Genomic DNA, 23,842 nt, shown 5'->3' on the forward strand with positions numbered 1-23,842 from the left:
GGAACCCACTGTCTTCCCTCCCATGTGCTTTGGTTCACATATGGCTTCTCGGTTAACACACAGCTAGTAGGTCTTTGCTTTGAGTGCTTTAGAATAGTTAAATGAGGGTCAAAATTCTTCCTATAGAAACTCTGAGGTATCTTTAAAGACCGACTGCTTCCTTGGAGAGTATAGGTGCTAAGTTAAAAAAAAAAAAAATCTGTAAACAAATTTTAATTTTTAAGCCAATAATCCCTGGGATCAATAAAAGTTCCTCAGTGTCTACTGTGCACAATCATGAGGGAAGGCATCAGCCTGCGGCTATAGTGGAGGGGCCATCAAGCCCGACCCCAGTCTCCCCAACCCAGGCAAAAATCTGCACAAAGTAACAGCATTAGCCAGGCCCCCTGGAGAGTGCTGTTTGGTTGTAATTTCTGTGTCTCAAGGGTGTCTGGGAACACCGTGGACCTATGTCACTGCTGGGGGACAGTGGATCCCAGAACCATCTATGGCCAGTTTGTCAACACAAGGCAGTTTTCTCCTTTCTGATGTCTTGCTAACTGGTGGTATGAAGTCACCACTTTGGCCAAATCCTTATCTATGCCCAGCTGACTGACGTGGGAGCTGAAACAGCCTCACCATGCAGGAGGCTCTGGTGGAGCAGACAGGAAGCAGTTCACTGTGTGGGGGGAGCACTAGGGCCCTGTGAACTTGAGACCTGCCTGTGCCCAGGCACCTGCCCACGCAGATGTGCTGGGTATTGTGAAAAGCTGCGCGGGTTCTGTGAGTAGGGAAGGCACTAAGACACAGTGTCTATGCAAATGACTGTAAGAGATCCACCTGAATGCTGCACTTACATGCACTGTCTCGGGCATCATCTGAGCACTTCTGGAAAATAGCCCTTGAGGCTCTCTCACAATTAATAATAGTTTTCAAAAGGTTTTGACTGAACAGGACAAGAACAGTGAAGATGGCCTCTTGGCCACCTGAGTGCTTGCTGGCCACCACATGTGCCTGTCTTGGTGGTGGGCAGTGAGCTGCTGGGGAGCAAAGTCGGGACATCAGCTGAACAGCAGCATTAGCACACCATTTGGCATCAGCAGCAAAGCAGCCACCTGTAGCTGGGAGCCAGCTTTGTGCTGCACTGAGGGGGCGTCACCGCATCCCAGGCTTGACTGGGGACTAAGGGACCTGGGCATTTACTGGGTGTAGCTCCAAGGGATGGCAAACAGCTCAAGTGGATAACACTGAGAAGCTTAGGGGGCGTACTGGGCAGCCACATGCATGCACACAGGCGTCTCTGGTTATGAAGGGGGTGGGAGAGAAACTGGACTACTTCACACGCCCATGGGCCAAGAATTGTCACCTTTGAGTGCCAGAGTCTGGGTATTCTGCCTAATGAGGCAGAATGTGAAACAGGTTAGGGATGTGGGGGACAGTGACAAGAAAAGGTCATTTCTCAAAGCTCCTGAGGAGGAGTACAAGCAGCTCAAAGTTTTGCTCTTAGAGTCCCTACCTAGAATGCCCATCAAATGCCAGCTCCCCAGACAGTTAGGATGGGAGAGTGACTCTCAACGCTGTTTTGTAAATATTCCTATCTTTTGGGAACCCCAAACTTTGCTCTTCTACAACAGTTAAGAGGCAGCCCTCCAAGGGTAACTCTGCCCCTACTATCCAGGCTCTTCTTCAGTGTGGGACTGCACCAGCTTGGAGAATAGGCTCTGCTGGGGTAGAAAAGAGGGTGGGCCGTTGACAGGGAGAGCAGGGACTTCCCTTGCTGGGGGGATGCAGAGAGGCTTCCAGAAGCAGGTGGAAAGATAATGGGGAGACTACACTCCCTCTCTCATCAGTGATCCTGCTCTGCTGGTCCTCTTTCCTGGTGGGGGATGCTGGTAGGATGCTGGACCCTAGCCCAGGCCCTGCTCTGAAGACACGCCATCGTGAGCAAGAAGTCAAGGAAGGATCAAACCGTTGAACAGATTCTGCTTATACAGTAACTCAGGGCCAAGAACTGTCTCCCAGCTCCACCCCAGAGTCCAATGCACCAGACACCACCTCCCAGCCTCCCAACAAGCAGGAAAAGCCTGCCCCTCGACTGCTTTGCAAATTAAATGATGCTTCAAAACCTTAAGGTTCTCAAAGTCTTTCTGGTACTTCTCTCTCAGCGTGGCTGTGTTGCCCTCCAGGTCTTTGTGCTCCAGCTCCTCCCGCATGATGTCCATCTGAGCCTCCAGCTCCTGGATGCGCTCTCTCAACCCTGTCATGGAGTCGGCCTCCCCAGTGGCCATCTGCAGAGCATCCTTGGGCTGGTCAGCCGGCCAGATGGAGGAAGGGGGCTGGTGGGGGCTGTTGGTCAGAAGGGCTTCCGGGGGCTGCCCCTGGTAGTGGCAGAGGGTCTCCTGCAGGCATTGTAAGCTCTGGGAGTAGTGCTCCTGCAAGGTCCTCAGCTCTTCCTCATGGATGGTCTGTAGCTCTTTGACCTTGAGCTGGAACTTGTCCTCTAGGGTCTGCATCTGCTCCACATGGTGCCTCTCCAAGTCCTGCCTGTCCCTGACTGAGGCACCCAGCTGGCTCAGAACGCGGCTGTGCTCAGCCTGCAGCGTGTCCTCTGCTCTGCTCAGCTGTTCCACCACACCCCTGATCTCTGCCTCGTACTGACCCCGCAGGGCACACATGCTCTCGCTGTGCTTGCTTTCCACTTCCTCCAGGTACCTCTGCTGCTGGTCCAGCCGGGTGACCTGGGCCTTGAGCGCTGCGTTCTCCCTTTGAATGACGGCAATCACCTCCAGGTACTCGCGCTTCTGCTTCCGGAGAAGCTCCTTATACTCCTCCCTCAGGGCTCCAACTGCCTGCTCGTGCTCCTGGCAGGAGGGCCCCCTACTCTGCCAGGACTCCTTGTAGCACTGAAGCTCCTTTTCATACTCCAGCCGGATTTTGCAGGCTGCATAACACACCTGAGCCTGAATAATTGCATCTTTAACTAATAATGAAGAATACTGACCAAGGCCTCCCAAGTAAGTGTGATAGGAGAGACTCCGGGACACCTGAAGAAGCTTCTGACAATCTCTTACTGATTCCACAGGGGGGAGAGAAGTTAAAGAGGCAGATATCTCTCCTAATAGGCTGGCCTTATCTTTAAGCTGTAAGGCAAGTTCTTCCTGAATAGCAACAAGGGCCCTGGAGCTCTGGTCGGGGTCGGACACAGGGAAGTTCTCCTGGAAGCTGGCTGTGTCTTGATAACTCAGTTCTTCTCCTACTGGGCTCAAGTCCCAGGACGCCTGTACACCATCTGCAATGCCTGCTGGAAGCTTGAGGGCCTCTGCGACCTGCTGCATCACTCTTTCAAAGTCAGGGGTTTGGTAGGCTCCCAGGATTTCCCCCAGCACATGCTTATGCTGCTGTAGGGCTGCCTGGGTCCCCCAGAGAGTCTTCTGGATGTTCTGCAACCTACGGTGGAATGACTCCCTCACTGACTGCACAGCAAAGCTGAGCTCTGCCCTAACCCACGTCGCATCTGCCAGGGCGGGGACCAGGGCCTGTGGGATGCTCTGCTGCCCACCTCCTGATGCACCGGCCGCCTCTTCCCCCACCGTCCCCAGGTGCTTACTCAGCGACTCAACCTGGCTCCAGAATTCACCATCCACCAGCACCTTCTTAGCCCAGGTGTCTGCTGGGGCTCCAAGACAGACTGCAGCACTACCAGACTCCAGGGGCAACTTTCCTGACTGAGAAATCTCATGGAGAATGTGCGAGATATCCAACGTCGTGTTTTTTAAAGAGTCTGCTATTTGGTTGATCAGTGAGGCCTCCAGAGCTATTTGATCAGAAAGGAGCTTCAGCTGCTCCTGCTCCGTCACCTCAGGCAGGTGAGGTGGCTGCTGCAAAGTCTCTTTTCCTTTCTCTAAGAAGCTCCCTTCCTCTAGCTGAGCTTGGACCCCGCTGTCTGCAGGGGCTGGCCAGTGACGCAGGGCCTGGATGGCACTTACTAGCACGCTCTCCACGCTGGCCAGGGGGCCTGCACCTGCCTCCTGTGCTTCCTCCTGGCCAGACCCTGGCAGAGATCGTAGCTGTTCTCGGCAATTTTCTAAGCAAGCCAGGGCCTGAGTGTTTTTTTCCTGGAAATTGCCAAGCTCCCCTACGTGATTTTCAACTATCTTCACCCTGGCCTGCTTTTCCTGCTCCAGCTGGGAGGCTAGCACGCCAACCTGGAGCAGGCTGGCACGGAGCTGCTCGCGGAGCTGTGCCTCGGTGCCAGCCCACTGATGGTGCAGCGTGAGCAGGGCCTCCTGGCTCTGGCCCTGCTGGCTCTCCAGTTTCACTGTCACATCTTTGAGCTTCTCTTCTGTAATGTAGAGCTTGGTCTCCAGGGAGTGTATTATGGAGAGGTAGGTGTCAGAGTCACTGGTTGCAGGGAGTGAGCTGAGGGTCGCCTCCGATGACATGCTTTCCTCCGAGGGTGACCGGTCCTGACTGGTATCGGAAGATGTGCTACTGGTCCAGTTCTTCTCGGACCCATCAGGGTGGGCGTATTTCTGACACTGGATCGTGGAGAACCGGATTCTTTGCCTTTTAACGCTGGGTACCCCCTGCTCAAATTTTGCTGTGTTCTTCGAAAACCCCTCCTTGTCAGGCACTTCTGACTTTAGGGGCATGATGTGTGCTTCTCTCCTAGGGCTGCTGTGCCCATGCTTATCCCTAAGGGCAGCCCCTGGGTCTTCTTCCTCGGGCCTTGGTTGTGGGAAGCCTGGAGATGTGCCTGAGGCTTGGAGTTGTGGGCCTGGAAGTGCAAGGCCACCCTCTGTTGCTTCTGGGGAGCTCAGCGGCTCCTCCGTTTCCTCTGGGGACGCCTTTGTCAATTTCCTTAAAATCTCTTCCTTTGTCTGGAGCTTCATTTCTGTTTCCTCTAAGCTGCTCCCCAAGGCAACCATTTTAACCAAAGCCTCACTGAGGTCCTGATCTTTCTTCCCCAGAGCTCTCTCATGTACTTCCTTGATGTGCTTCAGCTCTTCCTCCTTTTCTCTCAGCAGTGTGTGCATGCCCTGGAGCTGGTGGGCCACTCTCCTATAGGAGTGCTCCAGGCTCTGGTAGTCTGCCTCTCTTCCCCTTAGCTTTTCCTGAAGCTCAGCAACATCCCCATCAGACAGGGTGATGCGCTCCATCAGCTCCTGGAACCGCTGCTTGATCAGATCCCGCTCATCTCTGAGGCTTTGGACATGCTCGGCCAGCTTCTGAATGCTGGCCTCCTTCATCTCCAGCTGCTCCTCCAGCTGGTGCACTACCTTGCTGCCCTCAAACTTGGCACTCAGCTTCTCCTTCTGGAGGACCTCCATCTGCTGCTCGTGGTCCTGGAGCTGGTCCTCATAGGCGCTGGCCTTGTCCTCTACCTCCTTCAGGTTCTGCAGTAGCACCTGCTTTTCCTTCTCACAGCTCTCTAGTAGCAGTTCGTAGTTTCTCTGCAGCTTCTCCTCCATCAGCCTCTGGGCCTGCTCACTCGCACTGAGCTGCTGGCTGAGGTCAGCGATGCGCTCCTGGAGCCTTTGCACCTCCTTCTGCCGGTCCCTCTGCAGCGCCTGCTGCGTCTCCAGGTCCCGCAGCTCCTGTGTCTTCTCCAGCAACAGGGCCTCCGCGCTCTTGAGCTTCTGCTCACTGGCCTGGAGCTGACCACTGAGGGCAGCCCTGCTGTGCTGCCATTCCTCCAAATGCTCACGGACCTTGTCCTTCTCCAGTTTCAGTTCACCCTTGAGCTTGGCCAGTGCCTGTTCCTTGATGGTGAGCTCAGCAGCAGCATTGCTGAGCCTTGCCTGGAGGCTGTGGATCTCGGCTTCGTGGTGCCGGACTGCATCCTTGGCCTCCCCGTAGCTGCGCTTCAGGGCCTGGGTCTGCTGCGTGGTCAGCCCCTGGCGCCGGCACTGGACCTCCAGCTCCCTTTGCAGATCTTGATTGACTCTGTGGAGCCTCTGCCAGGCACCAGATGGGGAGGTGGCCACTTCAGTCTTAAAAAAACCGATTAAACACTGGTTAGTAACACTCGGGCTTCCCAGTTCTGAGTGTCACACCTCTGGCCAGGGTCAATCACAGAAAAGCTCCTTGGTGGGTTTGCCTTTTATCCTTTGCACAAATTTTTTTTTTTCATTAAAAAAAAAAGGTCCAACAAATCATCTTAATTATTTTGATAAGTGCTGCTTCCAGGTAATTAGAAAACATGGATAACAACATCAAAACAACTCTAATTGAAAAGCTTCTAGGAGAAGTAAACCAAACAAAACTGGATAATGGAACACATGGGTAAGCAAAACAAAGACTGGGAGACGAGAGGGGCAGGGAGGAGTGGAGCAGAGATGGGCATCTGTTTGTTTTGCAAGACAAAAGGTACACAGCTCTAGACAATAAATCCTAAAAAAGCACAGGACGAGGGTGCAGGTGATGATGTCACTTCCTTCTAGGACAAGGAGAGAAGGGAGGGAGGCAACTGCTCCGGAATGTCAGGAGGTGACATCCGAACATTTTCCTTTTGGAAGTGAAGTTCGCCCTCCGCAGTAACAGGAGGAACTAATCTCTACCTGTAAGAAGACAAACGAAGGGAAAACAAAAACCATGGAATAAAATATGATCATCAACAAAACAAGCCTTCGTGGAATTCAAAGTAAGGAAGTGAAACATGCAAAAAACAAACAAAACACAAATGAAACAAAACTCCCCAGACGGAAAGGCATGCAGAATAGACAGAATAATGTAGGAAAAAAACAAGAACAGGAACAAAAGTGAGAACAGCCAGTCTAAGAATTTGGCCTGCCTGTGGCCCCTCTCAGTCTGCTGGGGAAGCCACAGATGTGACACTCAGTTACGTTATTAAGTTATACTCCACAGCAAGTCCAAACCATGCACGCTCCTCCTCCCAGCACAGTTAGCGCAGCGCCCATCCCAGGCAGACTCCTTCTGACCCTCAGTCTCCAAGGTCCTTGTTCATTCCCAAAACACAAAGGGGGGTTAAAAGCAACCTGCTATTAGACCTGGCGGGAAGGTGTTCAGAAGCCAGCTCTGACCAGTACCGACTGACAGGCTTGGGGTGCAGGCTCATGCAATCATCCAGATTAGACACAGAGGAAAGTTCTTAGGTTAGCAATGTGCAAAATCTGCTGCTAGTATCTTTACCATCTGATGTGAGGTAAATTTGTGTAGGATGGGGGCCGAACCAAGGCTTAAAAGGATGCTCTCCAAATCTGGAGGTTCTGCACAAATGACCAGAAAGCCCAGAGTGAGCTGTATACAAAAGAGGAGTGTCCACCGTTGCCAGTTCGAGAGTATGAACTGGGCACTAACTACAGCAATAACTATAGCTGAAAGGGCTGGGGAGGAGGGTGCAGGGCACACAGGGTTAAAGCTGGGGGGAAAAGAAATGAAAGAAAGAGAAGGCAGAGGGAACATGCAACAACGGCATGGACAGAGGCAGGAAGGCAGACTCGGCCCAGAAGGTACACATGCTGCCCTGGACGGCTGGGCCTGAGGCAGCCAGGGCATGGTGATCTGGAAATGTTGACACAGCAACTATTCATAGAGACTTGGGTCACTGAGAGCTGGAAGGCTCCTCAGGGACAAGGTCTAAGTCTACACAGGCAAGGAGAGGTTATGCTGTGGGGGAGGGGACACTACCTTCTGCTGGTGTCAGGGCCTGCACTTGAGGCCAGGTCCTCAGCCTTGGCAGAGAGCCCGGTTCCATCACCCCATTTTGCTTTTCCCCAGTACTCATCTGTTAGTCGTCTCTCCCTACCAGCATGTCACTCCATGGGGCAGGGAGTGTTGTTTTTACTCCAGAACCAGAACAGGGCCTAGAATGCTGAGGACAGACAGCCCACCCTGGCCCATTTGTCCAGCTGATCTAATGCCTGGCGAGGCACCCTCAGCAGTACGCACTGCTCTCTGTGAATCTGCTTGCTGACCACAGAGATCTCTGGCAATGGATACTGGTTTGGGCTCTTGGCTTAGGACCCAGGCTGTGGCCCTTCTCATCTCCCCTTCTAGGCTGGCTGTGTGGGCTAGCTCAGGGCTGGGTGGCCATGTTTTCCCCCTCAAACTTCAATCTAAGTAGAAAGAAAGAAGTGGGGTCACTGGCTAGTAGTAACAGCCCAGGCCTGCCCTACAGGTATGCACAGACACGGACAGGGGCAGGTGATCCAGTGCTAGCTCTGCCACTAACTTGGTCTTTAGGAGGCACGTGACTGGCTATGCTACTCAATTTCCTTGATCTGTAAAACAGGCCAAATACTGCTTTTGTAAAAACTATTAGAAATGACATGCAAATACATGACATTTGCAATAAATATATATTGAATTACTCTGAGAGTCAAAAGGAAAAAACACCAAAATTATTTTATTATAAAACAAAGAAAAAAACCTTAGACACATAAATTTCAGGCAGATTCCCCAAAATGTAATACTATAAGGAAAATACACATGGGCCACTGCACTAGAGCTGTGACCCTGCGACAGAGGAGCCCACAGGGTGGCACTTGGGAGAGGCGGCCCTGCTCAGGCAGGTTTTGCACATTCCTAGCCTGCCAGGGCCCTTCACATGGAGGTCCCTGAGTGCATCTCGAGCGTTGTGGCACCCCCTCAGCCCTACCTGCAGCACATAGCCCTCCCGGGCACTCTGCTCCCGGCCCAGAGCCACCCTCAGCTGGTCCTGTAGGAGCCGGTTCTGCTCCAAAAGGTCCGAGGCCTCCTTCTGGCTCTGCTCCAACTGTTGACAAAAAGACACACATTTTTAAGCAAAATGATGGTAACGAACAGAATCAGCAGCACAGTAGAGGCCCACAGTGGCATTTCTGACACTATCTGGGCTGAGCACAGAGACTCCTCCCTGGCCATCCACGCACCCACAGGTCAGGGATAAGCTGATCTGCCCTTCACTGCAGTGTCTGGAACTAAAGGCTCCAGCTCAAGCTGTAAATATACATATAACACGGCAGACCAGTTACCCTGAAAGCCCACATAATTTCCACACCTGCTTAAGGTTCCGATATGCAGACCCCACCAGGAAATGAGGCTTTGTGCCTGCATCAGAGGGAAGATCATCCCACTGTGTCCTTTCAGTTTCCTCAGCACGGTAAAACAGCCCAGGGCTGCCCTGGGCAAACCTCACTCCCTCTGCTGCCTTGGCTTCCACTGCAACAATTCCACTTTTATACAATGGATTCCACATAAAATTCTGTTTGCAAAGAGGGTTCCTGAAGAGTTCCACAAGACATGGAAAGCAAGCAAGCTACTTTACACTCTTTGCTTTCAATGCTTTGAATTCAGTCATTCATTCACTCACTTCTTCCCCAAATATTCCCTAGGAGCCTAACGTTGCTGGGCTATGTAGGCCACTCTGCCTGCCCTGTCCCGAGGCTATGGTAAGCCGGGAGATGGAGCACAGCAGATAGGCAGGGCACTGCCAGGATGTGCTGTGAGAGGTATGGAGACCCTTGACTTTCAGACATTGCTGTTTAAAACAAATTTATGGGTCAGTGTGTGGCTTGCTGGCCAGTAGGCCTATTTTGGCAGCTTAGAGCAATATGAGTTTGAACTGTTATTTAGTGCATCTCGCCTTTATTATCTCGTCACTAGGCATAGAAAATGGAAATAAAATCAAAGTGTTCATGCTAGTGATAAACGTCAGCCTTGTGAATTTAATAAATTAGGAAAAAGAAGAGAAGTGAAGGAGACCAAAGAGACAAATCTTTAACCTTAATTAGCTACTTATGTGAAAGAATACATTTGAAACATGAAACCCTAACACTTTGCCTCCTTGGCCAGGAACTCCCTGTTCAGATATAAAAATCCACCGTTGCAGTTCCCCAGATCTGATTTCTGGGTACACTGTCATGAAGAAACATATTATGCTACAAATGCAGGGGCTGATTTATTCATCTCTGTATCCAGGTGCCCAGAGGGGCCTGCTCTGCAAAAAGTCTCCACAGTGTGGCCCCCGCCAAATGAGTTCTAGGGCTCACCAACCAAGGCTTCTGTTTTTTATCTCAAACATCTAGAATCCACCTGCCTGCTGCTGGTGCCCTGCACCTCCTCAGGTCTCAACAGTCACCAGGGTGCTGCCTCCAGCTTTGGCCTGCTTGACCCAGAGCTGCCTAGGACAGATCAAAATCTAACTCTGCTTACATTCCTCTCCCACCTAAAATTTCTAGTTCATGCTGGAAACAGGGTAAACAAGGCCCCCACCTAGGCCCTGAAACCCTACTAACCTCTTCTCTGGCCACCTAACTCTAATGGCAGTGCCCCTGCCACATGGCAAACTACTCTGTCCTAGAAAGGCCTGGTGCCCCCTCCCTGCCACCCGGCATCAGCTGACCCTCCCTGTACCTCTCAGCGACTACACTGTTCTCTAAGAACCTGCCCATCCATGTGTCTGTCTTCCTGAATGGGCTGCAAGCCCCTGAGGGGAGAGACCACATCTCCCTCAGTGTTATGTAGCTGAACTGCTCAGGCTGCTGCAGGCACAGTGGGGCACTCAGGAAAGGCTGCTGCATGGAACCCACCCACCTGTCCACCTATGGCCGCCCCTGGTCATTACCTCCTTCTCCAGCAGAGAGGTCAGCTCATTAGTGGAGAGCCGGTCACTTCTGTCCTCAGAAGAGGACAGGTGTAGAGGAGCAATGGGCACCTGCTTTTCTTCCCGGAGAGGGGTGGTCTCCACCTGATGCCACCGCTGCTCGATCTCTACATGGACGTTCTGTGTCTTGAGGTCGGGAGTCACAGGCAGCCCCGGGCTCCTATCAACTTCCATCCGCAACGCCGCGTCATCAGCGGCTGGCCCGTCCACAGTGTCAAGCATCCCAAAGCGCTTGCGGCGCTCTTCCCGCCTCCGCGCACGCTCCCGCTCCAGCTCTCCTGGCTCTGCCTCAGGGAGGGTGTTGGGTGGCCCTGTGACACTGGCCCTCTCCTGAGCCAGGGCCTGCTGCAGGGGTCGGAACTCAGCCCAGTCGAAGGTCTTGGAGCGCCCCTCCCGTCTCCGCTCCCGAGCACGGCTCCTCTTCTGCTCAGGGTCTGGCTCCCTGGGCCCCGCCTCTTGCTTCTCACTTGGCCTTGAGCAGGTCTCCAAGGAGGAGCTGTTTCGGTTTTTCTCTTCCGGCAATGAGCTGGGGTAGGGGGCAAACAGCCTATCAGGTGTAGCTCCTGGTGCTCACCCCAGCAGAGGGCCGCAGCTCCACTGCTTTCCCCACATTCTTTTTCTACCTCTGCTGCAGATCCCTTGAAGCAGGGGGAGAAAGGACACTGTCATCATTTCCTTGGGGGGAACTCAAAGTGACTTCTGAGTGGGGATGCAAAAAGAACCACAGTCAGCCTGGGGGCTTCCAGCAGAGGGTACTACGAGGGTCCCCAACTGAGGAGATGTTGTAGGGGAGCATCACAATGGCCCTGCCACTGCTAGGATGATGAAGCACAGGGAGCACACACCCTCCCACTTAGAGCCAAGGTCAGCCCCGTCAGGCTGCACCAGGCACAGCCGCTGTCTAAACCCTTCGTGAGGCAGACAGACCCTGTGACGTGCACGTACTGGGCAGTGGTGACAGAGTGGGTGAGACTGGCCATGTCCCTTGAAGGGATCAAGTTTTTAATAAGCAGAGAAGTAAAGTAACATGGTCAGGTCTGTGTCTTAGGAAAACCACCCTGGTGGCTGGTATGATATTTGAGTCAGATGGACAGGCCCGAGATGGCCTGTGGACAAATGAGACATATGTCCCAGTTGTCACCAACTAGCCCGACCCACGCACTGGCCCACTTGACAGTTGGAGAACAGGTTCTCAATGGCACTTCTGCCTGCCCAGCAGCAAGTCCATGCCTTTTCTCAACTTGCCCCAAAGCAAAGATTCTTGAGGAGGAACAAACCTGGGCAGAGGCAGGGCAGAGGCATCAGTCATGGTGATTTGAGGCACAGATCTCCAGGCTCTTTGGATAAGCCTAAGACCCCGTACCCTGAACAGGGGGCCAGGGGGCAAAAAGCAGAATAGGATGCCACCTGGGGCTGAGAGGGCCAGCAGAGGGCTCCAGGGAGCACCAGTGTTTAAATGGGGGCCAAAGAGAAAGAAGCCAGGGAAAGAGGCACCCCAGGAAAAGAGAATGGAGTCACTAGCACCAGCTGGGGCCACCTGTCCCAGCAGCTAACTAGTAAAAAACAAAGTGCTTCAGAATGGTGTACGTTTCTAATTTAAGACCACACATGCATCTGAATAAAAATTCTCCAGAACAGACCTTCTGATGCCCCTGAACTGAGAACTGGAGCAGGCTGAGGATGACGTGGAAAATTGGAAGCAGCAGCCATGTCAAGACCCACCAGTCTCTCCAACAGAGGAAGCCCCTCCTGGGACCCCTGGAGCCCCCAGGCAGGAAGCCCCTACAACTCCCCACCAGATACAGGGGCCTACAGCACCCAGGTTCACCCAGCGCCTCTGATGTTTATATCTATTTCTAATATGTTCTTGGGGCTTAGCCTGGTAGCACTAAAAAATCCTTATTTTCTTCATACCAGAAAAGCCCTCATCGAACAAGCACAAAGCTTACTCGGGGAAACAAAGTATCCACTAATTCTGAAGTAAATCCCAGTCAGAAAGACAATCATGTCAACCTTCCTACAGAAACAAAATGCCAGTCCCTGTGTACCCATAGTCCCCACATGAAGCCGGTGCCCCAGCGTGGAAGAGAAACATGCATGCCAGCCTCAGACATGCACTCTTTTTTAAAATCCTCACTTGAGGATATGTTTTTATTGATTGTTTAGAGAGAGAGGAGTAAGAGCGAGAGGGAGAGAGCGAGAGAAACATTGATGTGAGAGAGAAACATCAAATGGTTGCCTCCTGTACACACCCTGACTGGGGACTGAATCAGCAACCTGGGTATGTGCCCTGACTGGGAATTGAACCTGTAACCTTTTGGTGTACAGGAGGATGCTCCAATTGACTGAGCCACTGGGCCAGGGCTGGGAGGTGCCATTTTTAAGCCACGTGCACACAAGTGTGCTCGAGTGTGTCCTTTATATTGTTCTGAGGGCAAAGCCACACATGCCTGCCCTAACAGATCCCAAGCTAATATCCCCCAGCCAGATCCTCTCTCTGATGCACAGGCCCAGGCCCTAGTTGAGCAGCCAGGGCTGGCTGGGACAGGGTGAGCAGGTAAGTGCCAGTGGCTAGGAGAGGCCCTGACCTGAGGCCACCTGGCCCTTGTGTGTCCACTGCCCGAACCACCCTGCCTCTTGTAAGGAACACAACAGCCTTGGCAGAGAAGCTTGAGATGCCTCTTTTGCTTTGCTCTGGGGCATCCCCAAGTGCTCAGAAAGAGTGTGGGGCTTGTTAGGCTTTGGCCTCTGCTCCTGAATGGGAGAGAGCAGAGGGGCAGCTGCTGAGGCTGCCATGGGACGCAGCCCCATGAGGGCAAAGTGCCTCTTGCATCTCTGCACACAGGATGTGCTCCACTAACAGGACACTGAAAAGCGTGTCCGGTCACCACTTCCTGGCCTTACCAACTCAGGAACCACCAACTATTCTGTTTGTTTAATAAACAAACTAACAATGTTAATAAATATGGGAAAAAACAAAAGAGAAGAGTTATTTTGGGTTCCTTTCCTCTCTTCTTGTTCAAAGAGATGCAGTGTCACTAGGAAGAAAGGGACTTTAAAAGATCTGGCATGGCCACAGCTGCCCCAGGCTACCAGGGGGCACATGGCAGGCACCAGGGTCAACCACAGCCCGGCCTACAATGCAAGAAATACACTCGAGAAGTCACTCAAACTACAGCCTGAAAAATGTCGATGACAAGTTTCAGAGCAGGCGAGGCTGAAGGCCTGAGGCCAGGGCAGTAGCGCTTGGGGTACCACAGAGCCAGGTCCACACAGTGGAGCCAGGTCCTTTTTCTTTTCAAGTGGAAACCAGCAAGTTTCTAACATCAGGGTTGGAGGAGGAAGGCAGTGAATCAGGAGATATATGAACCAGAGAGTCTTATGGGGGAGAATGGTTTTCCAACTTAGGCTCCAGCACCGAGAATTTATGAGAACTTTTCCTGGTTGCACAGAAATCCAACAGATGTAGAAAAAAAAGCGGGGGGAAGAAAGAAAGAAACGCTGTGGTGGCCTATGAATGCAGCCTCCCAGGCTGCCCTCACCCACCTGGAGCACAGCCACAGTGAAGCCCAGTGCCCTCCCCGACACCAGCGGGAGCTTAGCCCACGAAGTTCAGTTCTGACAGTGGCACAAATGCTACTTGTGTGGCTTACCAACCAGGGTTAGAGGAGGAAAAGGTCACCTGACAGAAAACCAGGATGCTGAAAAGAGAACGAGCGGGGCCAGCCAGCGGTAGGACAAAGGAGGCAGGAAGAAGGCCTGCTGGGCCAGGTGTAGAGCTCAGGTCCCAGAAGAACCAACCCACAGAAAAGTGAGGCAGTGGCTCCTGGGGAAGGAGGTTCCCTCAGACTTTACCTTGTCACATCCGGGGCAGAGGTCGGATGGACGTGCTTCATGATGGTCTGGATCCAATTCCGCCGGATTCCAGATGTCATAGCAGAGAGGGTGAACTCGCCCTCCTTCGTCTACACAACAGACAAGGCACTATCAGTGACCGTCGTTGGCCTGCCCACCCTCAAAAGAAGTCCTGCAGGGAAGACTGTAGCCAGGTGGCTGTCTCAGGAGCACCGTGTACACCCCACTTGGGATAAAGGAAATAGCAAAACTGTGGACGTTAATTTGCTTTCATGGTAATGGAAAACTCAAGTATCTCCCTCTCTGTTGGATTCAGAACACATTTACTGAGTACCTACAATGTCCGGGCACTGAGGTGACTTACCCTGCTCTTTAAGAAACTCACAGACTGGAGGGAAAGAGTGTGAACATGTGAGGAGCAGTGGGGGGAAAAAGGCCCACAGCACAGCAGGGCTGGGCTTTGTGGGTGGGGAAGGTTGGAAGGTGGATGGGGAGGAGGTGCACATCCCAGGCAGGGGAAACAGTAAGAGCCCAGGCCTAGAGCCATGCAGCCACACTCATCAGCACACAGGGCAATCAGGGAGAGGACAGGCACGCACGAGGCTGGACAGGCAGGCACAGATGTGATGGAGGCTGTGTCTCTAGGGCTGAGAAGAGGGAGGGAGGCCTGCTGGGTGGTTTGGGCAGTTGTCCAGGAAATTAGAATTATCTAAGTGATGGCAGAGGTGATAGAGAAGAGGGAAGGGAGCACTTCTAGGACAACCACTAGATTCTGTGATTTGAAGGAGCTGGTGGGACATCAGTCAGGACAGAGGAACACATTTGTAGTGTGGGGCAGTGCACAGACAGGAAGGGAGGGAAGCCAGATGGAGGAGCAGAGAGGAGGCAACATGGCCAGTGAGGGTGGGGAGTAGAGTGTCCTCTGGGGCACCTGGCCCTGCACCACCAAGGGGCCCTGCCCAGCACCTCCTAAGGAGGAGAGGGATGGGAAACACGGGTGGCGGTCTGCATGGAGTCCATTTCTCTGCTTCTGCACCTATAGGCAGCTACCTCACAGAAGTGAGGGTGTCAGTCCTGTTCTTCAAGCTGCTCAGGCTACTCAGGAACAAATCCATGAGACATGTTAGCAAATCAGCTGATGGGAAGATAAAATTACCACGATGGTTTTGGGCTGGGTACTGGTGTGGCCAGGGACTTGCTTGGACTTGACCTCATCTTCCACCTTAGGCCCCACCAGCATGCCCATCAGAGACAGCACACAGCCCATGACTCCTCTCCTCTGGTTTTCCCTTGCTGTACTCTGAGGGTGGGGGCATGGCCTCCAAGCAATCTGAAGCACTGCCCCCTTGTGCCCTGGCCCTCCCTGTGACCCTGAGACCTGCTCACTCTGCTGGGGTCCTCTGCCTCCTCCCACTCCCAGCTATGGTTGTTCTGCAGTCTGCTCCCACCAATCTCCATGTTCTTTCCCATGACCTCATCTTCCTCTTTCCCAATTGTAGGTCCACACTTGTGGCTGCCTGTCTAATGTTCTCAGAGAGCCCATCACAGCCAGAATTCCAGAGGCTCTACTCCTTTTGTGAAGTCACCTCTGCTGCCCAACTTTGGCACAAGACCTCACACCTGCCTCCTCCCTCACACGGCCAGAACCATGGCTCAGGTGTGCTTCCTCCACAGTGCCTCTCAGCCACTCCTTTCTCTTCTGCCCACCACCACTGTGCCTGCTTAGTCTCCTGCCTCGCCCTTCACCTTCCTGCATGTCCTGCTGGATGTGTCTTACTATTGCACAACTACTTTGTGTCTTCCTCCACGTTCCAGTACATTCCACAACATCAGGTTCAGACTGACTTCTGACCAAACACTCAGGGCTCCCCTGCTTGGCTTCTGTACTTAGCTCCCTTGTAGGTGCCACTAGATCTGGTGGCCTGGCTACAAACACTGCATACTCATTCCTCCACCCTTGCCTCTCAAGATCCTGAAGCTCCCTAGTGACACAAGCTGAGACCCTCCAGGACCTGCTCTCCCACACTGAGATCAATCTCTCCTGACCTAGTCCCTTCAGTCCATGGGGCTCATGGAAAAGCATCAGAACTTGGAATAAACTCCTGCCTCAGGGTAAAGTGAAGGGGGTCAGACTGACAGGTGACAGCAAACCACATGGTTTAGACCCTAGAATAATTAAGTTGTAAGTTGCTCAGTGATGGGAGCTGACTTACGTGACAAGCGACCCTCTTACCTTAGGATACCCTGCCCAGAGAAACCTTTGGGGTGGGGAGGTTAGGTGAAGGTGGACTCAGCGTGGGGCCTAGAAAGCCAGAAATCATTGTCTCCCAATGCTGTCCGAAGACAGAGGCTCAGGCCCAGCTCATGGAGCATGTCTGTTCCTCCTGCAGGGACCAGGGGCAGGAGAGCATCATAGCTGGGTGGCTGAGACCCTAAGATCCACCAGCTCCTGCCCTGGCCTCATGCAGAGCCATCTCCGCAATTCCAACTATGGGTTAGCACCCACAGGGAGGGAATGCCACGGCCAGCAGCCAGGAGGATGGGGGCAGGATTTCGTCTTATAAAGAACACTCTGGCCTTTGGGTCTGAACCTCAGTCTCCTTTTAAGCTTGGTTAGTATGAGTCAGTCTCAATGTGCCTGATCTGCTTTGAGTCCAATGATACAACTGAGTTTTTGCACCCAAAAATCTGAAGGTAAGACCCTATTAAAGTTCCAGCCTTTTGTGAGAAACAAAGCGCCAGGGGCCAGCCCTTGTAGTGGCAGCTCTGCCTGTCAGGCTGTTCCCTACCTATCATGTACTCATAGGGCTCTGTGAGGAAAGAGTTAGCTTTGCACAAAGAGGTCTGGTCTTTGTACTGGCTCCTGAGAAGTAACCTGTGAACCCTTGTTATTCAGGGTTGAGGCTGCTATGCTTTAAAGACGAGCCATAGCCCGGCCGCACGTGGCTCAGCGGTTGAACGTCGACCTAGGATCCAGGCGATCAGGGTTCGATTCCCGGTCAGGGCACATGCCCGGGTTGCAGGCTCCATCCCCAATGACTCTCCCATCATTGGTGTTTCTATTTCTCTCTCCCTCTGCTGCCCTCTCTCTGAAATCAATAAAGATATAAAAAAAAAAAAAAAAAAAAAAGCCATAGAGTGAGAGGGCTGGGGCTACAGGCCACGTGAAACCAGCCGACCCCTGAGGGGAGGCCTGGAGACTGTATTTGACCACATGGACATGACTCAATCAATCATGACAGTTAAGAAACCTCAATAAAAACTCAGGATACTGAGTTTTTGGATGAGCTTCCTGATTTGGAAACTCACAGCAACACCAGGAGGGTAACGTGTCCCTGAGGACACAGAAGCTTATGTTTAAGGGCCCTCCCATCAATTCTCCAGGTATCTCTTCCTTTGGCTGGTTCAGGTTTATATCCTTCTGTTAAAATGAAACCACAATTGTAAGTACAGTACTTTCCTGTGCTCTTTGAGTCGTTATGGCCAATTCTTGAACCTGAGGATGACTTAGGGCACTCGAGAGAGAGCAGACGTGGCAGTTAGGGGATGTGTCCTAACCTTGAGCCTGGGTAACGCAGGTAGCCCTTGAGCCACCAACTTTAATAAAATGGCCAATGAGAACTGTCTTATTTATCTAACTAGATTATTTTTTTGAGGCCAAGGGCAATGACCTATTTGTCTGAGTCCCTTACAAGGTGGGGGAGGGGGCTTCAAGAATTTTCAAATTTATGATTGGAAGGGTAAACTAAAGAATAAGTGAATAAAACCCTAGCACTCTGCAATTTAAATACCCAACTGTCATTCTTATTCCCCGTATCCTACATATCCTTCCAACTGTCCCAAACTCCAGGACTGAAAACAAAGAAGAACCTTCAAAAAGCTTCAAAACAGACTTGAAAGATGCTAATGTCTGATTTTTTTGCTGAGATTACAAATTCGGGGGTGGGGGTCAGGTGCCACAGGACTGAGGAAGGAATAGGACGAGGTGCCAACACTGATGGGAAAGAGCACCTACTGAGTAAGCATGTGAAGTCAGGCCTGCGCACAGTGCCCCTGGACTAGGACATCAGGTTCTCGCAGAAACACCCCAGGCCAGTCCAGCCTGTGTTCCCACCTCTACACCAAGCCTGTCTCCAAACTCCACCCCTGGGCTCACATGTATCTGAAAGCCATAATTTCTCTGGACTGGATACTCCGTGACATCATAACATGTAGACAAGTCAATTTCCCCATCCAAGTCAGCCGCCTGCAGAGAGAAATAAGACCTTAAGAGGTTTAGAAATAAAAGTCAATACTAGACAAACAAGTTTTCACGAACGATTTTGTGTGTTGACCTTTTTTTTAGTTGAGCATATACCCTTGCCAGCGAGGATACTGCTTGTCCTACACTATGTGGAAGCATCAATGCCACCATTTCCCATGTGTATCCTGGCAAAGATACCCCATGCTGAAGGTTCTCCAATGTGCTGTCAGAACTTCTTTATGCTCTTAGAAACTGAGGACCCCAAAGAGTTATATGAGCTTTATCTATTGATATTTACTATATTCGAAATTAAACTGAAAAATATTTAAACATTTTGAGAATACAAATAAGCCCATTTAGTTTTTTAATAAACATATTTTTAAAAAATCAGCGATTAGAGTGGTATTGTTTTGAATTTTTACAAATTTCTTTAAAGTCTATTTTGGCATGTCTGTTTCTGCATTCTGTCTAATGGACACACTATTTTGGCTAAACTATATGAAGACAGTCTGACCTTACACAAAAATGGAGTTGAAAAGGGGAGATGTATTTTAAGTCTTTAGATAACTGTGGTTATATTTTGGATAAGTGGTAGTTTCTTGAAGGTTAACTACAAAGTGGAATCTGAAGTCACATCAAGGAACTTTTTGTACTTGGTTACATTAAAATCCAGTTTACCCTGCCCTCTGAATGGATCTTTTACCCATGCACAACTGTGCAGCATTATGTATCAGTCATTTGGAAGACAGTGAGTTACACACTTTCTAATGTTGAGACATCTCATTTGTAAGATCAAATACTGCATCTGTCAGTATCACCACCTATTTGGTCAGGAGTCTGTAAGTAAAGGAAAGCTGTCAGGCTCACGATGATGAATACAAGTTTCCCAAAGTTCCAAGTTTTGCTTGAAAGCTCATCTTGTAGCACTGGCAACAAATCCTGTCAGTTGTTTTCCTAAAAGGAACAGGCTCACTTGGTTCATTTTGAAAACTATGCCTCCTAAACACCCAAAATGAAGGAGCAGTTTGTTTGCTAGTTGTTCTTTCAGGCAAGGAGGGCATTCCACAGGAGCAGCTGCTGCTCCACGGGCAGTGCAGAGAGAGGCATGAGTGCTTCCCCGGGACAGCCATCGTACCTTGGTGTGCGGCAAAAGTGACTTATGCTTACTCCCATTTTGAATCACAGAGTATTAAAAAGATGGGTCTTCAAGGATTGAGACTTAATAAAATTAGAAACTTTCTCTAATACCTGCGTGTGTGGTGGTGAAGGACTGGGCTGAGGCACCAACAGCTTCACCCACCACTGCTTTTGCCAGCAGTGCAAATGTGAATACAATAAAAAAAAATCAAACAGCATCTTACTTTATAACAACAGTTTTGAGTATCCCAGCCCCCTATAGTGTCTCCAGGGATCTAGAGCCCACCCCCCAAGAACTACTAGTTATGCAAGTGGCAGCCACCCACACCTGTCTATGCCCACCTGTGTCACCGCACTCCATTAAAAATTCAGTTGTTCAGGTTCAGGGTGTGTAAATATATATAACCAGCCCCTAATGATAGACATTTAAATTCTTTTCAACCTTTTGCTATTAGAGAAGTACAGAATGACTAACCTTGGACACAGGTCTTTTTCTATATGTGGGAATATATCTGAAGAATTCCTGGAGTGGAACTACAGGGGACTGAACTACACTTGCTAAATTGCTAAAAATAAAAAATAAAAAAATTTATAATTGAGGAAAAAGCTCCCTCTGGTTGACCCTTTGACTGTGGACCAGGACTGTCAACTGGCTGATCAAGTCCATCTACCACGTTCTATCCTCACCCAGAAGAGGGACAAGATTTTAGCTCAGTTCTTCAAAAGACTCGGTACACCACAGAATCTCTCTATAGAAAAAACAAAACTGCTCATTCTGAATTTTAAAATAAGTCATCTTTCAGTGTTTTTCAAAGAACAAAGAAGTTGCTCAAACTCACTATGCCCAGGTGTCTACAGCAGTGCCTCAAAAGACCCCAATGTTCCAGGCAAACCAGTCATGAGAACATCGAAAGCTGGTTGCAGTGTGCTCAGACTTCCCACCAGATCTGGACTGGAAACCCAAGATGGCAATGCAGTCACTCGTCAACAGAGGGGGGGCTAGAGCCAAGGAGAAGCAGTGGTGCTTGGGAGCCTTGGGCTCCCAGATGCTACCTGAACCCTTTCACCTGTCTCCCCGGTGGGAACAAAGCCAAGACACTCACCTCCTCGGCCACTGAATCCCTGTAGTATCTTAGGCTTTGATCAGCAAGGACAAACCAGTGTTTCTTCCACTGAAATGAAGAGAGACTCAACTACTATACAGCACATTTCCTGCTCCAACGTGGTCCATGCTAGAGTCCTGGGGCACCTCCCAGAGCACATGTGAAACAGAGAGCATTCAGCCCCTCCCACAATGGCAGACACACAGACAGGACCCCGTTCAGGCTGCAGGCAGCTATGCACACATGATTTCAGGGCACTTGCTAAGCCCTGGCTCCCCAATGACAGGGCAGGGGAGAGAGCTGGGGTGGGCCAAGGCTGTGGGCTCTCCGTAACCCACAGTGGTGTGGCTGGTGAACAGTGCTTCCCAGTCCTCAATCTCAACCCCAGGCTGCAGTCAGGAGGCTGGGCCTTAGAGCTGAAAGGTGGCTGTGAAAACAGCATCTTCATCCTAAGGAGGCCACCTGTGAGCCATTGCCACTGGCTGGTTAACCAGAGGGGCGCGCCCACCTGCAGTCAGCAGGTGCAAACCAACCAGCCAAATTCACAAGTCTTCACTGTGAGTAGCAAACAGTGAGACCTGAGTCTTCAGGCAAGGCAAAGAGGACTAATATAGAGGAGAGAGAAAAAAGGGATGTTTCGGCACAGACGCTCGGGGAGCAGGTGGGAGAGCAGATAAGGTTTGGGGCCTCTCGGTATGACCTAGCAGGCTTCTTTTCATGCCTCCTTGGAGGTCTGGCCTTCTTGCTCCAACCAGGGTCAAGGTGGGGCTGGTAGGTCCAGATGTAAATGGCTCTTCCTGCTTGAATCTTATAGTAAGAATGTACCACAATGGCTCTCCCAGGGCTGCAGCTGAGCTCGTATCTCTGAGTCTTGCTGCCCTCAGCTGCTGTCTACTTGGCTGCTTGTATGCAAACACAAGCCAAGCCTACAACCAGAGGCTTTACCTGTCCCTAGGAGAATCAGGTGGGGAGCTAGTGTTGGAGGATGTCCGCACAGCCTGAGGCCAAGATCACTGCTGAGTACTATCACATTGGCAGCAGGCAGGCCTGCCTGGCACCTCTCCAGAGTCCCCACCCCCTAGTGTAGCAATGGGGGCTGTGAAGCTCCACTTTTCTGAGGAGATGGGGGTCTTGGCCACAGTCCTTGTCCATGACACTGGGGGTAGGCCAGAGGTGGGGGAGGAGCCAGTGCTCACAGCTAGAGATAAGGCCAGCCCGACCATGCAGCCACTCCCAGCCGCTCAGAAACCAGAGGCCTCTGCACACTAACCTGGCCATCCTCATATTGCTTGGTCAGCCAGCCTTTCTTGAAATTCAGCAGATCAGGCTGAGAAAAGAAGAAAGAACAGTTCAGAGGAAAACACTGCGGTATCCCAGTCATGGGCAAAGGGTGACTGACAGAGCAGGCATTTCTGTCCATATCAGGCAGGCACCAGGAAAAGGGGTTTCTTTGCCCACCAGACAAGCCTGCATGGCATCCCCTTGCCCCAGTGGGTGCTGCCTGCTGCCCCTCCACAAGCACGCACATCTTTGAGGAAGGAGATGCTGGGATGGGCAGGCTGCTGCGAAGGAGAGAGCCCCGCCTCATCACCCTGTGAGCAGACGAAGACTGCCTGGTGCTTTGAGACAGGCCCTTGCTCCATCTGCCTGGGAGGTGCAGAAGAAAGGCCCAGACGGAGAGTCACTGAGTGTATTAAGAGAAGGGGAAGGTCTACAGTGACAGCTAAAAGGAGAATTCAGAAGGTCTTGCAGAAGCCAAGAAGACTGAGAAGACAGAAAGCAGAAGACCAAGGAGCAGAGACCATGTCTGGTCTTCAGCAAGAGGCAGCAACAACCCTGACAAGACCCTCAGGCCACGTATCTGTACCAGGATGAATTTCGGTCTCCATTTCCCTACAAGGAGCAAAGCCAGGACTGTAGACAATGAAGAAGGGGGTGCAGGACCGCCAGCAGGGCTGGAACAAGGTGCTATCCCTGCTGGTCCCTCCTGCACCTGTGCTGTTCACATGCCCGTTAGGATCACCTGCAGCCCACTTGGGCCCCGCTTGTGTTTTATGTCTAGTACCCATAAGGCTGGTGCTTCAAAGGAACATAGATCATCCTTCCTCTCACCCCACATGCTCTCTACTTTTCTACAGCCATCTGTAGAACAGAAACAGGATGTGACATCTTTTCGTATTCCAAGGACTGGGAGTTAGAACAATGTACAGTGGCAGGACAATGACCAACACTACCCGTCTGGGAGCCTCTGCTCCAACCCTTTGAGCAAAACTCAGAAATCAAGGAAAAATTAAACTTCCTCCAGGTAAAAAACCACCTGTCCTTGCTTCACAGTTTCATGCCAATCTGGCTGGTGGCTCCATGCCCTGGAGGGGGAGAGGTGGCACCAGCCCCGGGCTCAAGAGGCTAAGGACAAGAGCAGAGAGGCGCCCCAGGTCACCATGCAAATAGCTGTCTTTCTTCCCCAGGGCCTCTGGCTTGTGGCTCCTGATGGGAGCGATGGTGCCACGTGGACTCTCTCTGACCACTCCCTACCTGCCCCCTCCACCACTGCAGCTCAAACACCTGGAACAAGGGCCTATTCTCCCTGTGGTGAAACCCCATGAACAGGACAAGTGCTCCCAGCAAGAGGGGGCTCCTGCCTCCAAAATGTGCCAGAAACAAATACCCCAAATAAGAACAGGGGTTCTCTGCTTTGGCCCTGATTCCCTGGAGTCAGGATTCTGCTGCCTTGGCTAGGTGGCCTCCTCCACTGGGACCTCAGAGCTCAGGATGCCCACAAAAGCCCAGAAAAGGGAAAGAAACAGAGCAGTCGCTTCCCACACACAGACACAAGGGCCCGTGCACAGAGGGGACAGCCAGCACAGATTCACGGACAGAAGCAGACAGTGACCTCAAGTGACAGAAGCAGCAGGAGCA

General features: G+C 51.6%; 1 protein-coding gene across 13 annotated transcripts in view; it reads right to left on the reverse strand.

The window, feature by feature from the left end:
- MPRIP (myosin phosphatase Rho interacting protein) overlaps window positions 1–23,842 on the reverse strand; it is a 151,196-nt gene that overhangs the window by 26,323 nt on the left and 101,031 nt on the right. For 11 of the 13 annotated variants that reach the window (XM_081162355.1, XM_081162351.1, XM_081162346.1 and 8 more), the window contains 7 exons: window positions 22,194–22,250; window positions 20,924–20,992; window positions 18,597–18,686; window positions 14,441–14,550; window positions 10,547–11,111; window positions 8,600–8,716; window positions 2,106–5,972 (listed from right to left, as the gene is read on the reverse strand). In XM_081162355.1, the coding sequence (XP_081018481.1) occupies window positions 2,106–5,972; window positions 8,600–8,716; window positions 10,547–11,111; window positions 14,441–14,550; window positions 18,597–18,686; window positions 20,924–20,992; window positions 22,194–22,250 (4,875 nt within the window). The remainder of the gene's footprint in view (window positions 1–2,105; window positions 5,973–8,599; window positions 8,717–10,546; window positions 11,112–14,440; window positions 14,551–18,596; window positions 18,687–20,923; window positions 20,993–22,193; window positions 22,251–23,842) is intronic. The other 2 variants (XM_081162348.1, XM_081162347.1) reach the window with 1 other exon arrangement.

This window comes from Miniopterus schreibersii (genome assembly GCF_964146895.1).
Source record: "Miniopterus schreibersii genome assembly, chromosome: 16".
In the NCBI taxonomy this organism is placed as follows: Eukaryota; Metazoa; Chordata; class Mammalia; order Chiroptera; family Miniopteridae; genus Miniopterus; species Miniopterus schreibersii.